The sequence below is a fragment of the Dunckerocampus dactyliophorus genome, chromosome 3 (assembly GCF_027744805.1).
Source record: "Dunckerocampus dactyliophorus isolate RoL2022-P2 chromosome 3, RoL_Ddac_1.1, whole genome shotgun sequence".
NCBI lineage: Eukaryota > Metazoa > Chordata > Actinopteri > Syngnathiformes > Syngnathidae > Dunckerocampus > Dunckerocampus dactyliophorus.
In genome coordinates, this window is record NC_072821.1 from 25,264,391 (window position 1) to 25,280,900 (window position 16,510).

The 16,510-nt window shown below is 41.9% G+C and overlaps 1 protein-coding gene across 1 annotated transcript; it reads right to left on the reverse strand.

Annotated features, from left to right (window-relative positions):
• Nucleotides 1-112: 112 nt before the first annotated feature.
• LOC129178527 (cellular retinoic acid-binding protein 1) lies at nucleotides 113-13,314 on the reverse strand. The gene is made up of 4 exons (XM_054770842.1): nucleotides 13,155-13,314; nucleotides 7,756-7,934; nucleotides 7,386-7,499; nucleotides 113-537 (listed from the first exon to the last, which is right to left on the reverse strand). The coding sequence occupies exons 1-4, from the start codon at nucleotides 13,222-13,224 to the stop codon at nucleotides 487-489; spliced, it is 414 nt and encodes a 137-aa protein (XP_054626817.1). The 5' UTR covers nucleotides 13,225-13,314; the 3' UTR covers nucleotides 113-486.
• Between the last annotated feature and the right edge of the window lie 3,196 nt (nucleotides 13,315-16,510).

The following is a 16,510-nucleotide window of genomic DNA, read 5'->3' on the forward strand; positions in this document are numbered from 1 at the left end:
GTGTGTTCATGTTAGACTGTCCAATAAGATCTGAAAAACACAATCTAGACGGGTCTGAATACTCACCAAATATAGCGGCAAAGTCATTAAGTTGGCAACACTGATTCCTGTTTCTCTCTGCTCAGAAGCAGAGTTACGATGCCATCCACTGTACGGAGTTGTAAGGACAAGCTACATTCGCAGACAGTCCCATTGTGCAAGTGGAACGAGTAGTAAATTAGTCATTTATTTCTGTATGGGGAAACACTGGCATGGTCCCGTGTGAAATACAGCTAATTTAGCTCAAACAAACAGATAAAACATACAGTCATACCACATTGTTTGATGCACAGTGCAGGGAATGGGAATAGAAAAGAAAAGACACATATCCAGATCATGGTGTGTTTTATGGGGATATAAGACAATACAAGACAGGGTGCTGAAATGTGTTGATGCACTTTGTGAATGAGAGAGGACAGTTGCTGAAAATGTCCGCTTGGATTTCTCCTATGCTCGTACGTAGATCCTTGTGCACACAACGTCGTCAGCTCCAAAGGTCTGAAACACAATTATCAGCATTAATTATATACACTATAATGGAAGCCTTTTCAGTCGACATTGTTTGCACGTTTACTTGCGACTTTGGTTGGCGACACAAGGTCAAGTAACATCGTTTTCTTCCATTTGTGCATGTTTTTCTTAGTTGCGTATAAGGGGGATGAAAGTGACCAGAACGGGGGGAAAAAATGACCGACAAGTGGCGACTCCTTTCCTGTTGCGTTTTTTTGGGTTCGCTTTGACGTAACCACAAATCTGGTTTTGCAAAAACACATGAGTGATAATGAAGTTCATAATAAAATTCAAAATTTAATTAATAATAATACAAACGGACCAATTAAAAAAAAAACACAGACTTGATGAGTTAGTTGACTTAAATGGGTTATCAATGTAACTGGGGTCGACTTAAACAGGTTTTTCTGTGTATAGACTCCAGACACACACAAGTTGTTCTCCCTTGTTTGAATCTTCATGCTTTGTCTTTGCGAGACATTTTGGACAATTGTATGCTCCCAACTTTGTGGGAACAGTTTAGGGGAGGCCCTTTTCTGTTCAGTGAGGAAGAACTTGCACAGATCTCTGATCTCAAGCCCGTCAATCATCACAATGTCAGGGTAGACAAGCAAACAGTGTTTTCTAGGGGTTCAGTATCTTGCTCGTTGATACTTTAACAGCGCTGAGCATCAAGGCCGCAATACCTTCAAATGTCAAAACACCAAACCCCAAAGAAGCTGCTCTGCCATACCTTATTCCCTGAAAGCGTCCTGCTGTGATTGTTGGGAATACACTGACATGAGCACAACTAGCGGTGCAGGCGCCTGCGTTTGGTTGGCTAAGATTTATGGCTGTCCCAGAGGCAGAGCTTTATGGCCAACTGCAGCGCCACACATCATCATTATCTCAGGCCGTGCTGCAGTGCAAAGTGTCGGCGCGGTGACAAATGGAGCTGAGACAAGTCCATCTGGCGCAAAGCCAGTCGCCCAGGGAGGCATTAAGTGGAGGTAAAGCCAGGCTTCATTTGCATTTCTCAGTGGGCGTGATCAATGAGGCCAGTTAGAGGCCAGAGGAGAACGGCAGATTATCAAAGGCAGACGTTTCACCTGACTCTTCTCCACTGTAACCGGCCATTAGGGGCCCGCGCTCGTCCTTTCAGAGTTATAATCAAATGGTGTCAAACGTAAACGAAGAATGGGCTTTCTCTCTCACGTAACTAAGGATATTTTTTCTCCTCCCACTTATCATTTTAAGCGTTGACTCAAAGTGGTCATTATATTGCGCCCGTCCTCAATCACACTGAGGGCTGTAATCCACCACGTCTGCATCCCGCCCCCACATCCATGCAGCCGTGCTCAGAGCCAAAGCTGCTTTCTTCTGGCCAGCACATCTTTTAACTCCAAGCAGAGTGACCTGGAATTTTGACTTTCTTAGATTGCTATCCTAAAACTGTGTTTATTTATTCTGCCCGATGCCCACTGTTATTGACTTGTACTTACCAAATTGGGGTACGCCAATTGCAATACGGGGTACGTGAATAAAAATGAAAAACAGTTAGCGCTTAACATTAAAAATGACTAGTGCGCCTGAACGCCTCACAGCACAAGGAGAACTGAGCAGAAAGGAGACGCAGCACTAAGTTGTTCATTGCTTGTATGCATCATATGAGCAAATACGTAAGTGACGATTTCATTTATATTGATGTTCCAATCCCTGCACAGTGAGTGGGGTTTCCCCCGAAAATTAGGCTTTATCGTTGGTTGTATGTGTTTGTGTACTTCGGATACTGCTTTTTTTAAAATGAATATGCAAATTTAAACAACAGCCATCATGAGCGGACAAGAAAAGTGAAGCTTAACCTTCCCTTTCAAACGGAAGAATGCCATCATCACACTGGAATAAAATATACAGTATGTAGGATGATTATTTATTTATCAGTGCTCATTAATTATGTTCAGTATTTCAAGTTAATTCAGATTCATTCAGGTGTATCTTTTTTAAGTGTGCAGGAGTAGGGGGTACATGGCTTCAGGTCAAATGTCTGAACGGGTACGTCACTGTAAAAGGTATATACAGCAGTACAGTGTAATTACTTTCACAATGCACTTCTGGATAGGATGCTAAATAACTTTCCTTTTCCTCATCAATTCCAAGTCCCCTGACTGACAGGGTCCCCCAAAAATAGGCATGTGGTGACAATAGTTGCCCGGGGAGAGGATCAGAATTCCTGGCAGCGCCCCCGACTGTCACCGATGTCATTTGCAGGACCGGAGAGGTTTTTTATTTTTTGATGAATGTAAAAATACAGAAAAGAAGGGCAAAATACGGGAGTTTCCCAGGGAAAACGGTAGGGTAGACAGCTATGCCCCCACCGCTTATTGTGCATGAACTTGCATTCTGACTAACGACCAACAGAGGGCAACCTCATCAATCCATCCAGTTACTGTCTACACCAGGGGTGGGCAAACCTTTTGACTCGCGGCCGCCTTGAGTTGACAAAATTGGCAGGGTGGGGGGGCAGACTATAGTGTATTTGATACAAGCATACTATTAGAATTCTAACAGTCCATCTGTCTTATTTTATGTGTAAAATGTTATCCAATCTGCTATTTGTGCTTGTGTACCTGTTTCAGGAGCACTTTAAACATCAAACCACATAAAATAACAAAATTGGCCTTCACGTTTTTTTTTACTTAATAAGACACCCAGAATTTACATGAATATGAACAATAAAACATTGACTATAGCAGAGTATGTGAACGTCCCTCCTTTTTTTTACCTCCCAGACAGTGCAGTGGGTAGGTTAAGTTGTGTGTCACATGCTGTAGTTGTTGACTTGTGTTTGTTTGGCACCATGGCTGAGGTAGTTGTCTGGATGGCTGCTGGTGAAAAGCTACTTAATCTGCCTTTGCTACTTCAAAATTAAAACACAAATATAACTCCATAGATGTGCACCTCCAAAAAAAATAATGGAGCTGCGGCGACACAGCTCGTTAGGGCTGACCAGCATTGACCAGCCCCTCTCTCCTCAACCACCATCGCTCGCCCACGACACAGAGCTAACAAGTCAAATAGAGTTGTGGTTTGCTCATAGAACCGACGCCACAAGCCAGACCCCAACGAAGGTCCACAAAATTAGGAGGCCATCCGCAGCTCATTTGGCATTGCATCACTGCAGAAACAAAGTCAAATTTCAAAAACAGCAAAAAATTTTAAAAATAGAGCAAAAGGCACAATGAGAAAAAGCTGAAATTTTTGACAGCAACAACAAATAACACAAAACTTATTTACTTTACTTTAAAAACCTTTATAGAAAATTAATATATATATATATATAGTAATTTCAATATATATTGTGTATATATTTTCAAGGCATACATACAGTATGTATGTATATATACGTACAGTGGTGTGAAAAAGTGTTTGCCTCCTTCCTGATTTCTTATTTTTTTTGCATTTTTGTCACACTTAAATGTTTCAGACCATCAAAAGCAATTGCTGAAACCAACTTGGGTTCTGCAGCAGGACAATGATCCAAAACACACCAGCAAGTCCACCTCTGAATGGCTGAAGTAAAACAAAATGAAGACTTTGAAGAGGCCTAGTCAAAGTCCTGACCTGAACCCTACGAAGGTGCTGTGGCATGATCACTTTTTCACACTTTTTTTCACTTAACAATACAAAGTTTTATTTAAAAACGTTTGTGTTCAGTTGTGTTGTCAATGACTAATATTTAAATTTGTTTCATGATCTGAAACATTTAGGTGTGACAAACATGCGAAAAAATAATCATAATGGGGCAAACACTTTTTCACACCACTGTATGTTTGCATGTATGCATGTATGGGGGCGGGGGGTAGATCCTGCACAGGTTTACGGGAGACCAGGGATCTTTGTCTCAAAAAGGTTGGTGACCACTGCACTACATTATGTTCATAAATTCATATGGATTCTTAAATAACAATAACATTTGATGAAGTTTTGTAAATTTGGGTGCCGAGGAGAGAATCAAAGGTGTCTTAATCACTTGCAAGAGGAGCGAATGCTTTAATGAACTGACTACATATGAATGTAGTCGTGTAGTCGTTCACTAGTGGAGGAAAAGTGTGCCGTGCCCGGGCATGGATCAGCACACTCACACTCGCCAAATGTGCCGTGCTTCAGGTGTGAACAGCGAATAGACCAGAACTCACACTTTCTTTATTAAGCTAAAGGTGACGCCCATTCGGGGTGAGTAATTCATGTAATTTAAGTTGACCAAGGAGGCTAGTTCAGGCGATAATAATATAATTTTATTAGAAATATTATTATTTATTATAAAGACGTCTAGTGGTTAGCACGTTGGACCTTGGTTCGATTCTCCCCTGGGCATTTCTGTGTGGAGTTTGCATGTTCTCCCCGTGCGTGTGTGGGTTTTCTCCGGGTACTCTGGTTTCCTCCCACATCCAAAAACATGCATGTTAGGTTAATTGGAGACTCTAAATTGTCCATAGGTATGAATGTGAGTGTGAATGGTTGTTTGTCTATATGTGCCCTACGATTGGCTGGCGACCAGTCCAGGGTGTACCCCGCCTGTCGCCCGAAGTCAGCTGGGATAAGCTCCAGCATACCCCCACAACCCTAAAGAGGTATAGAAAATGGATGGATGGATGGATGGGTTATAAAGACGTGACACAAGCTGAATAAAGTATCTGGGTCACCTCAGTGACAACATGATGTTTTACTTGCAGAGTTAAAAAAACTTTGACTATTATGTTGTAATAAAAGATGATTGTTTCTCCCAATCATCCATCCCCATGTGCCTATCATTTTACAGTCATTCCAGATGGACACACGCCCTTATCTTGAAGAAAAACATGTTGTTTTGCAGAAATCATGTACGAGATTGCCTTTCTACACTGGTTAGTCACAGTCTGTCTCACGCCCCTCTGGACTTTGTAAGCCATCTGGTCTTTCAGGACCAGCAGGCCCTGATGTCTACAAGCGCATGTTGATCTTACCTTAACTTGACCGACAACAAACTTGGGACAAGTTGGTTCTTTTTAATGCAATGCAGTGCGTTTATGAAGTCGTAAATGTACTGTTTTTGATGAATGGCTTCTATTTGAATTCATTGTTCTCTTTGTTGTTCTTGAAAATAGAACAGCTTCTAGACTCCACATTTTATCCTGGAATCTCTGAGTTTTCCACCAGCGTATTATCAAAGTAAGCACATAAAGATATACTGCATTTACCTCAGTGGAGGAATCATATGGCATTTAAGATATGACAAGCATGGCATTTGTATAATATATTTTATTTGTAGTGATCATCACACACGGGCCACAACATTAGACACACCTGTGTAATCAGTACAGTTGTTGTAGTTTGCAGTATTACTATAGTAATACAGTAGTACAGTAATACTGCACTGCATTATTCCTACTAAGTCTGGACTTGGGTTCGATTCCCCTGCCCTCTCCTGGCCCCGCTGGCCTGCCCTCACACACCCATCCCTTCTATCCTGCTGTATTACTGCAATTTCTCTGACTTTGTGGATTGTTTCTAGTCTTATTTTTAGTCCTTGTGATTATTCCTTTTGTACAAAGTAGTGATTGCCATTAATTAGGGGAGCATGTATCTTTATTACGAACACGAATGTAGTTGCAGGTCAGAGCTGTGGGTTTGACTTTTTGGATTATTTTGAGTCTTCATCTCAATTACAATTTGTGTCGTTTTCATTTATAACCCGCGAGGAGCGATCGCGTTGTGGTCATTCCGTTAAGCCAGCTACTTCCAGTCGTACCAGACGAGGGCGAGTGTACAGGCTGGCATGTATCAGGCTTTAGGTATGAAGTGGAAACACATTCAGTCAGTCTCACTTTGATGCAGTGCAGTTCTACACCACTGCAAACTACAGTACATCCACAATCATAAAGATATTGTTCAATGAATACCTCACAGTGTTGATCAAAACCGAGCGTTACTATGTTTGGAAAGGCAGAATTTCAGATTCATCTATAGAGTAGACACCCGCTATTTGCAGGGATTACTACCCACAAACGACGAATAGCAAAACTATTTGATACACTCATAAAATTTTTTGACACTGCACACTCCCCTGCCTTCCAAACCCTGCTGCTATCTTGAAATTGAAGTTCTCCTCCCATTTTCGGATTAACATTTGCAATAAAAGCCACTGTTGTAATTATTAAATTAGATTCAGCTCCAGAACCTTCCCCCTTTCTCTTCAATTGCCATCGTTCAGTCACGACACAATCCAGGTTTGAATACGCCTCACACACCTATTAAAGTATAAGATGTATCGGTACCCATCACTAATGAATGATAACGTAAAACGATCCATAAAAAAATGGTATCTGAGTAGCGGTGTCGCCTGGTCATCAGGCTAGCGTTAGAGGCTAGCAGCCTGCCAGAGAAGCCACGTCGACATAATAAACACGGCTTGTCTGTCGTAATTCCACTAATGACTTTTAATGACAGTAAAAAAACATTCGCGTTTCACGGCACACAACTACGGTGCGTTCAAGAAGCTCCGAACAAAGTGCGAAATGTCAACGCTTGACAACAAAATATCAGTAAAGCATAAAGACATAAACATGTAAAAATGGTGGCCTTTCAAACAGCGGTGCATGTATGCTGTACATTTGACCTGTATTATCACGTATTTACAGTATAAATGATTATCGACTTATGGTGAATGAGATGTTTTTTGCGGAAAATATGTCTTCTTTTTCTTGGGAGAAAAACAATCTAATAAAAAAACATTTTTGACCAAAAATCCGTGAAAATGTAGGAATCCACAGTTAATTATGTATCGATATTTTTGTATAGATTTTCAAAAAGGCACCTACCAATATAAGTTCATCCCCTCTGAGTTCTCTGGTCCAGAAGGTTTTGGGCCCGTTGCCGCTCAGTAGAGTCTGGTTGCAGTACATTTTGTTTTCTGTCTCCCAAGTGGCCAGACTCTGGAGAGAAACACAACGTGTCTCCGATGATGTTTTTGTTCATCATTCAACTCTATCCTCAACTGAACTGCGGCATTCCTCTTTTAACGCAGTTAAGTTTGAGTCGTGTTCTCCATGCCAGCACAGCGGAGAACAAATGTTATGATTTATTACAAGCTACTTTTCTTTTTCTTCTGCGATACTCTGCTTTTAAATACTGTACAAGCATACCCTTGGCTTTATGATTGACACGATACTTTCTTTCTAGAGTGCTTACCTTACACTTTCTTCCATCCACTGTCTCCTCATTAAACTCCTCGCCGACGTGGAAGTTGATCTCTGTGGTGCGGACGGTGGTGGAAGTCTTGATGTAGAATTGTTCGCCACTCTGTCTGATCTCCACGTGAGGCTTGGAAGCAGCCGCCACTGCCACCTTCCTCAGCATGGCATTCACACCTGGGAACACACCAAACAGGGGCGGATCTCGCTTTTTTGAAAAGGGGGTGTGCTGTAAATTGAGTGCGGGGTCTGGAGGTCCTCCCCCAGAACATTTTTTAAATTAGACCTCATTTCCTGCAATCTGGTGATATCTGAGGCCAATTTTATCTCCTTAATTTCAAGAGTTTGTTGTTATTTTTATCCTTGGAACATATCATTTAAGCCAAAACATTCTATTTATAAAATTACCAGTGATAGGAGAAACCCATTTTAGCTCAATTTCCTGAAATATTTGCCAATTTGAAGCAGCTGTAAGTTCCGAGGATTTGAGTATAATTTTATGTCACTGGGGATCGCTTTTCTGGTTAATTTTCATTGAGAATAGACAACAGTTTTCCTTTATAGTCATGATGCCAGAACCATTATTTTGCAGTTCCACCTGAATAGTCATGTACAGCACACGTTCAATGTCCAATGTAGTATAACATTGTTATACATTGATATACATTGTTGTATAACAATGTATAACAATGTTCAATGTATAACAGTCTGACTCAAAGAACACTAAACTCATCACACAGCAACTTAACACTCAAAAGGTAGCTAGGAAATACACCAGTTCCATCCATCCATCCATCTTCTACTGTATGCCGCTTCTCCTCATTAGGGTCGCGGGGGTATGCTGGAGCCTATCCCAGCTGACTTCGGGCGACAGGTGGGTTACATCCTGGACTGGTCGCCAGCCAATCGCAGGGAAATACACAAGTTTAAAATAAAAAACACCTACTTTAATTTTTTTTCCCATAATGCATTTCATCCCAGCAAACCATTTCATTCAAAGCATTTCAAAGCTGATTCATTCAGTTGCCTCTGACCACCAGAGGGAGCCAGAGGAGCCTCCTCTGCAATTTCCAATGGGTTGACAAGCTCATCTTGAGTTTTTTTCATAGTTCATGATTGGCTTCTGTCAAATAAAGAGCTAGCTGGTCCTCACGGACTCGTGCGCGCTGCAATATGCCATTTTGTGACGTGGACATGTATGGCTTATAGTCCGGTGCAGCTTAAATATCAACAAATCGTTTTTTCTCTCTGAATTTGGTGGGTGCATCTTAAACAACCGAGCGTCTTATACACAGTAAATTATGGTAATTTATTGTTTAATTGTCTTTTATTGTGTTGTATTTCCTTTCATTTAGTCTGTCCTTTATTAATCCTTTAGTAATCCCCCCCCCCCCCGAAAAGCGGGTGTCTATTGTGTAGCCCATCAATGCAAGCCTACGGCAATACACACCTGCACCTGCCCGAACAACACAAATCATGTTTAATATCTTAACTAATATTAATGTCATATTTCTATTAACATTTTTTTATTATGTATTATTGTTTAGTTGCATTTTGGGGGTCAAAGCATGTGGATTATTATGTATGCAAGCACAGCGATACCAAATATGGGTGAATTGAAATATAAATGTAACTGTAGAAAAAAATGGGATACAAGCACCAAAGCAGCGGTGTCCAAACTTTCTTCCAGTGAGGGCCGCATTTGGAAAAGGGTGTGGGGGCCATTTTGAATTTTTTTATTTTGTAAAAAAGTGTTTTGTATGTACGGTATTTAAAGTCAGCTTTGTGGTAGAGGTGACAAAGCAGTTATTAGTTACTAGTGTCAGCATTTTAAGATTTCTTTGCGACATTACACCTTTTTGCTCGTTTTTTCCGTTATTGCTGTTTCTTTGGGTTTTATTTTTTTGTTTAATTTCTACAATGCACTTCGGGGCTGCACTTTGGGCACCGCTGCACTAAGTAAATGGGATTGGGCACTTAGGCCTGCAGTGTAACGCGAATCTTAATGACACAACCAGCAGTAGCTTTTGTAGCTTCAATGGCGCCCCTGTTTGTCCTCTTCTTCGTTCCTCTTTTTTCTAAATAGTGCAGCCGATGCTTTCGACTTTCTCTTTCCCATAATGTTTTGTTGGATTGGCAGTCCAGGGTGTACCCCACCTCTCGCCCGAAGTCGGCTGGGATAGGCTCCAGCATACCCCCGCCACGCTAACGAGGATAAGCGGCATAAAAAATGGATGGATGGCCATTTTGGTAGTGAAATGACATTTTGTAGTGTGTTGGGTGAGTGGACACATGTTTGTGTTGACTGCACCATGAGTGAGATAGTGGTTCGAATTGATGACCCTCTGCTTTGTTGTGCTGTGGGTGAGATGCTATTAGCAAATAAAAGAACACTTCCTTAAAGTAGACTGACGTGTGCCTCAATATGTTTAAGACTCTTTGTCCACTTCTTGTGAGCATTATTGGGGTGGCCGTATTCTGACTGTAGAGGGTGGCTAATGAGCACTGAGCATAAATGAATATGAATCTTTCCCCTCCTCCCCCATCCTTGTGGCACCCCCTAGAGAATAGCTAAAACCGTCACTCTAATTTTGCAACATGAAGTTCGATCTAATGTAACCTAACCATTCCTGATTTTGTGGTTTATTTTCAGTTATTCTGTTTATTTCTGTTAAGCAGAGTGGCGTTCATTCATGGCATCTTTTATGACACATCCCATGAGCGTGCATGAGCGTGCATGAGCGTGCATGAGCAATTGCACGTCTTCCAACCATGCAACAAAAAAATCTGCACTGTTTAAATCCAAACGGCCTCCTGTTTTTCCCGGGAAGCTCCTGTATTTGACCCTTCTTTCCCATTGCTCTCTCGTTTGAAAAGTTTCCCTTCGATTTACCGTATTTTAGCTTTATTTTTTTTTACTTTTGGCCAGCGGGACATTCTTTTTTTTTTTGTCCTGTCCAGCCAGTGGGGCAGATAGTATTGTTGATCGAGATGCCTCACATGCTAAACAGATTTTCTCTGCCAGAGAAAAGTGTAAGATACTCTTCTCCTGTTCCATAGATTTTTTTCACTTGATTTGATGTTTATTGTTATGCAAATTTGTAGCGGCCGGACCGGAGCAGGAGGGGATAGAGAAGAAAATAAGAAGACAGAGGAAGGAGTGCGGGGACGAGAGTGGGGACAATACAGAGAGAGACAACAACACCAGTAACAAGAACCAAGACGGGCCCCCCGAGACCCAGCCCACACAGCCCCCACCCCGGGGAGATCAGCAAGGGGCCGCAGAATGGCAACCCCTGACCAGAAGCAGGGTGCCAGCAGGCCGGAGGACAACCAGCACCCGAGACCGGCGAGAGACCACACCCCACAAGGGCAGATGGGCACCGGGGGCCACACACTAGCGGGCCCAGAGCCGCCCCCACCAACAGGAAAGAAGCCCGCCCATGACCGGGAGCGCCAGCCCCCTACAGCACCCCCCATCCCCAGGAGGCGGGGCCCGGCCCGCCCCAGGCCACCCTACGCCCGTACCCCGACACAGGGCCACCCCACCCAGGGACAGAGGAAGTATTGCCCCCCACCCCAAGGAGGCCCGGCCAGGAAACCCAGCACGGAGCCAACCCCCGTATACCCCCCTTAAAAAAAATAAATAAATAAGTAAAAATAAATAAATAAATAAATAAATAAACGCCTGCTCACACACCAACACCGTGGTCGCTCCCCCAACACCTGGAAGCCGCGTCGTGACACCCTGCCAAGGGTGCAAGAGGCACATTCTAAAAATACAATTTATGAAAAAACTAAAAAAAGCAAAAATGGAAATAGTCATTGCTTCCTCTATCACGATTTGAATATCGCTCCCTCGCTATATCACGTTTCTTTAAAAAATTATTCATTAAAAAATGATCGCTGTTTGGTGGTTGACTGCGGCCTCGTCAAAACACATTGAAAGATAAGTTACATGTAGCATTCATGAGGCATCAGTAATGTTAGATTACATTACCTTTCACACTGCATGGAGACTGGCTACTGAGCCAGCAGAGCCAAGCCGACATGCCACGGCTGAGATCAAGTGAAAAAAAGGTTCTCCTCTCATTCCATGTGGAAGTGGTAAGTTTTTTACTTCACTGTCCTTCTTCATCACTCCATTTAAAGCACTTGTCCCAATATCCCGAGTTAAACTGGTCATTTGAGCATAGAGTTTAAATATGAAAGAAAAAATATATATTTTTGGAAGTCGTAACATTATGAGAAACAAACAAAACAAAAATAGTTGTAATTTTAGCAAAATTAGGTTGGGGGAAGAAGTAATAATATTATGGAAATAAAGTCATAATATTACGAGAAGAACATTTTTGAAAATTATTGAAGAAGAAAATTGAAATATTTGGAAAACCTAAAAAAACAAATACAAAAAACGGGGGGGGGGGGAAGAGCAACGCTCATACTAATAATACGCTTTTTCACCTACATCACAAAGCTGAGATGCAGTTTTTTCTTGAACTATATGTAACTTCTTAGCATATCTACATGTGTTGCTTTACAAAATCCAAAGTGGCGCTTCCATCCTTTCATTTTTCGATATGTGGCCATCAGTAGAAAGAGTTTGGGCACCCCTGGTGTAAGTTGCTGTCTTGCAACATTCACACAATAAAAGCTTTAGCAGTTCTCATCGTTTATCCCTTTACTTTACACTCTTACATCGTATAACCTTCCTCAACAAGCGGATTAGCATCTCCCCAGCATCTAATCGTATTTTTTATATTTTTATTTTGGTCCTAAAATGTGCATCTGACAAAACACAACGCCGACATCGCCAAGAAAGCGTGCAACTTAAGGAATCGGGAGAAAAGGCACTCGAGTTAAACAGAGAAGCACAAGAACCCAACATACTTGTTTACAAAGAAATTGATTGACAAAACTGTGACTAATTGTAAAAAGCACGCCACAAACAAAAGAAAAAAACATTTTTTCTGGCAAAAACCTGTAGCATTGAGCAACGGAGCTCCGTCCCAGCAGATGTTGGACACATGGGATGCAGCGAGAGGACAATGAATGAGAGGAATGTTGGCACACTTTGCCCTGTTCAGCTCTCCTGTCCATCATGATAGATTTAGTCCTGCAAATGAGCGGTAAAGCCCTTAACCCTCTTTGTGACTCCGTCATAGTAGAAACAATTAGGAAAGACATGCATCCCATAACATTACTTTCTCAGACCTGCAAATTAGACCACCTTCCATTCACCCGTTTACCTCACACTGTCCACAAGAACCCCAAAACAACCGAGTCGGCGGCTGTGCCGGAAAGGACTCTTCATTGCAACTTCCACACCATCACCAGTCCGAGTGCTCCCGGGTGTCTTCTACCATTCGGGCTACAAAGGAAGATAAAGATGCTCACCTAGTGCTTTCAGCAACTCGTCAAAATTCTCGCTGCTTTTCATCTTCCAGGTGCCTGCGAAATTTGGCATTTCTCCTTCTCGCCTTATGTGTGTGTGTGTGTGCGCGTGTGTGTGTGTGTCTGCCTTCGCCTTTTGGTCTCGTCTGCTGCTTCTCCTTCTTATGTCTCTCCTCTTGTGTGCTTAATGATCCCAGGCAGAGAGCCAAACCCCCTCCACCTCCCCTGTATCCCAAACACACACACACACACACACACACACACTCGTACTTACACACTTCATGGTTTACTGTCATCATTGTATATATCGTTTTATGAATGACCCTCAGTTCAACATCGACTGAAAAAGTTGATATTAAACGTGCTTGATGAGATGTTTTAAGGATAATGTGTATGTGTGTCCTGTACACACACACACACACACACACCCTTGAGAATAGGAGGCTCCTCTGCTAAGCTGCAGCCACGTCACATGTGCTCCCTCCTCATCCATCTTTTTGGACAGAGCGCCTTTTCAGACAAGCTTTGATAAATAACGCGTGGAGGAGAGCAGCGAGCACTCCGTCATCCCACCAGAAAGTGTCAGCCCCTCTGTCGGCCTCATTTGCAGCAGTGAAATCATTTGTGTTGAGCAAAGACACACGTGTGGACGCGCTCAATAGGGTGGCAGTCAGAAAGGGAAGCGTCGTTTGAGTGGATGTTGGGAAAGACAAGCAAGCCGTCCGCGCGTGAGAATGTTGTTGAAAGTCTGACGAAAACAAGAAAGTAAGACGGGGTTGATGTTCATCGTATTAACATAATGAGCTGTGACCTTTGGTGGCCTTCACAGCGTTTGTGGACCATCAAGCAGAAACACATTAACTGAAAAAGACTGATTATTGATTTTTTTTTGTTGTTGTTAATAGTTTCCGCTCTCCTCTCCTCTCACTTTTACATAATGATCATCTTTCAGAAGGGAAAGTGCTTTTTTGGTGTGTCAAAAACACGAGTAACCGTTTTATTATATCTTCTCAAGGGACAATAATATGGGAATAGAGCTTGGACACTACATTGGAGTAGTCAATGTACAGCTTGGAAAGCAGTACAGTCAATGCCCGCTTTTTTTGTGGCCGTTACATTCCGGGACTACCAGCAAATGGCAATAAAACGTGAGTGCAGCATTCCCTCGTTTATCGAGGTTAAGTAGGATTTATAAATAAAACATTTTTGTAGTTAAAGCATAGAAAACCTGTTTATGACTGTCTAAATACAATTTGTACCATCATTAGAGCCCTCTAGACATGAAATAACACCCCTATAGTCACCTTTACACTACTACTACTCAATATAGTAGATATAATCCGAGAAAATAAGCCATTTAAGACATAAATAAGACTCATGCTCACGTCTGCTTCAAGAAATGTCTTCCAGACGTGTGGACAGGAAGTGACGTCGGGCGAGTACGGCCACAGTAGTAGCTTGTGTTATTATTATGATGATGATGATGATGACTATTATTATTATGATGTTATTATTGGGCCTGTTGTGAGATAAATAATTATAAAATAATAAAAGCTGTTGTTGGCGATCAAGTCGGGAGCGTGTTACTAGTGACACCTGGTGGCCAGTAGACTACAGTTCATCAACGTTTTGTATCGCCTTAAACTGTATTTGTATTTTAGTTCATTTTGATCTTTTTTATGTGTGAAAATGCTTAATTTTGGCCAAGAATACGTAACATTTGCTTATATATGCATTAGTGGGCTAATAGGCTGTCATTAACCACAAAACAGTGATCATTTATTCATTAATTCATTTTTGGAAAAACAGCGATAGAGCGACGTTTTAACCGCTATGGAGCGAAAAGCGGTTGTGATTGATGCGCCCATCAAAATGTCTACTTTTGATACACAGCTCAATGTTGACGTTCTCCGCCGACTTTGCAATAAAAGTCCCTGTTGCAATTATTAGATTAGATTCAGCTCACTTGCCGTTGTTCACTTGCAACACAATCCAGGTTTAAAGTGAGCATGAAACCAAGAAAAGTTTCAAAAAAGCTAAGAAAAATGGAAGTATTGACTTAATAAAACATTTCTGTCACTCAGCCGTCATCCACTAGGAAACATCTACAGGTATAAAATACCAGTGAAATAAAGTTGTCATTTTCCACAATCGTACTTGTGTTTTTACTCGCAGATCCAGATCGAGGAACGATAGGGACGGCTGATGGTAGAAGCACCCTCCGGTAATACCTGTGGTGTGCAGTCAGGGCTAGCAAGGCCTTTTCTGCTGGCCTAACCACCACCAGAAGCACTGACCTACATTTCAACCCTAAATTGTAGTATTTGTTAAATTATATGAATTTATTCCCAACATTATCTTCATTCGGTACTGTGGTTCTTGGCTACAATGCTTCCTGTAGTGTGTGTGTGTGTGTGTTGGATTTTTTTTTTTTGTCCAATCAGATGTCAGCTTCTCTGTGTTGCCATATCAGTGTAATCTGCCCAGGGCCTTCAGAATCAGGAGTGTTGGCCCCTGTCACATATAACATATTAGCAATGGGGTTGAAGGTTTTTTGCCAATCAGACTTCTGATTCGATTCTCAGGACTGGTCGATCAGAGCAAAACTGTTCAACAACATGAGTTACGTCTACAATGGACGCCCCTCTTGAGTCGGTGTATTTTAATGAAAAGGTTTTATATTTTCGTCATGTAATTAGATAAATATTGATTGTGAACTGCTTCAGATGATGTGGTAGTGGAGATGTTTGGAGTTGTCTGAACCTTTAATCACTGAGGCGTTGTATTGATGCTCATCACCTGTGGAAATGAGTCACTAACTCCAAATTAAGAGCAGGAATGTGAGTCAGGTGTATTGGTGAAGATGTATCTGAAGATAAGGGGACTTGTATTGGTGTTGATGGGGTGTTGGTATCTTGGCAATCTCATGGCGTTCTCTGTCGTTCTACACGAGCGACCCCGGGTCGAAATTCCACTACGGCACGTATTTATTATGATTGTTGTTTGGGTTTTTTTTTTATCTTGACTCTCACTGTGTCTGCTGAAACAAATTCTGGCTGGCCCGCTGAAGGCTTATGTACCAAATGCACCACTCGCCACTGAGTAGCACACATTCAGTCCCAAACTTTTCTTTTTCTGAGACGTAGTATCAAAACAACGGTCCCCAAAATGAGCAAGCCAAGTTTATTCATGAGCACAATTCGTACACGAGGTAATTCCAAGTGCTTTACAGAAGGGTAAAACCACTTCATGCAACTTTAAATCATTCTAAAATCATTACATAGAATTCCATAAAATCATTTCAGTAAAAAAAATAATTACTCTGACTCTGGGCCCCCCCCAGGAGATGGTTTCTGTGG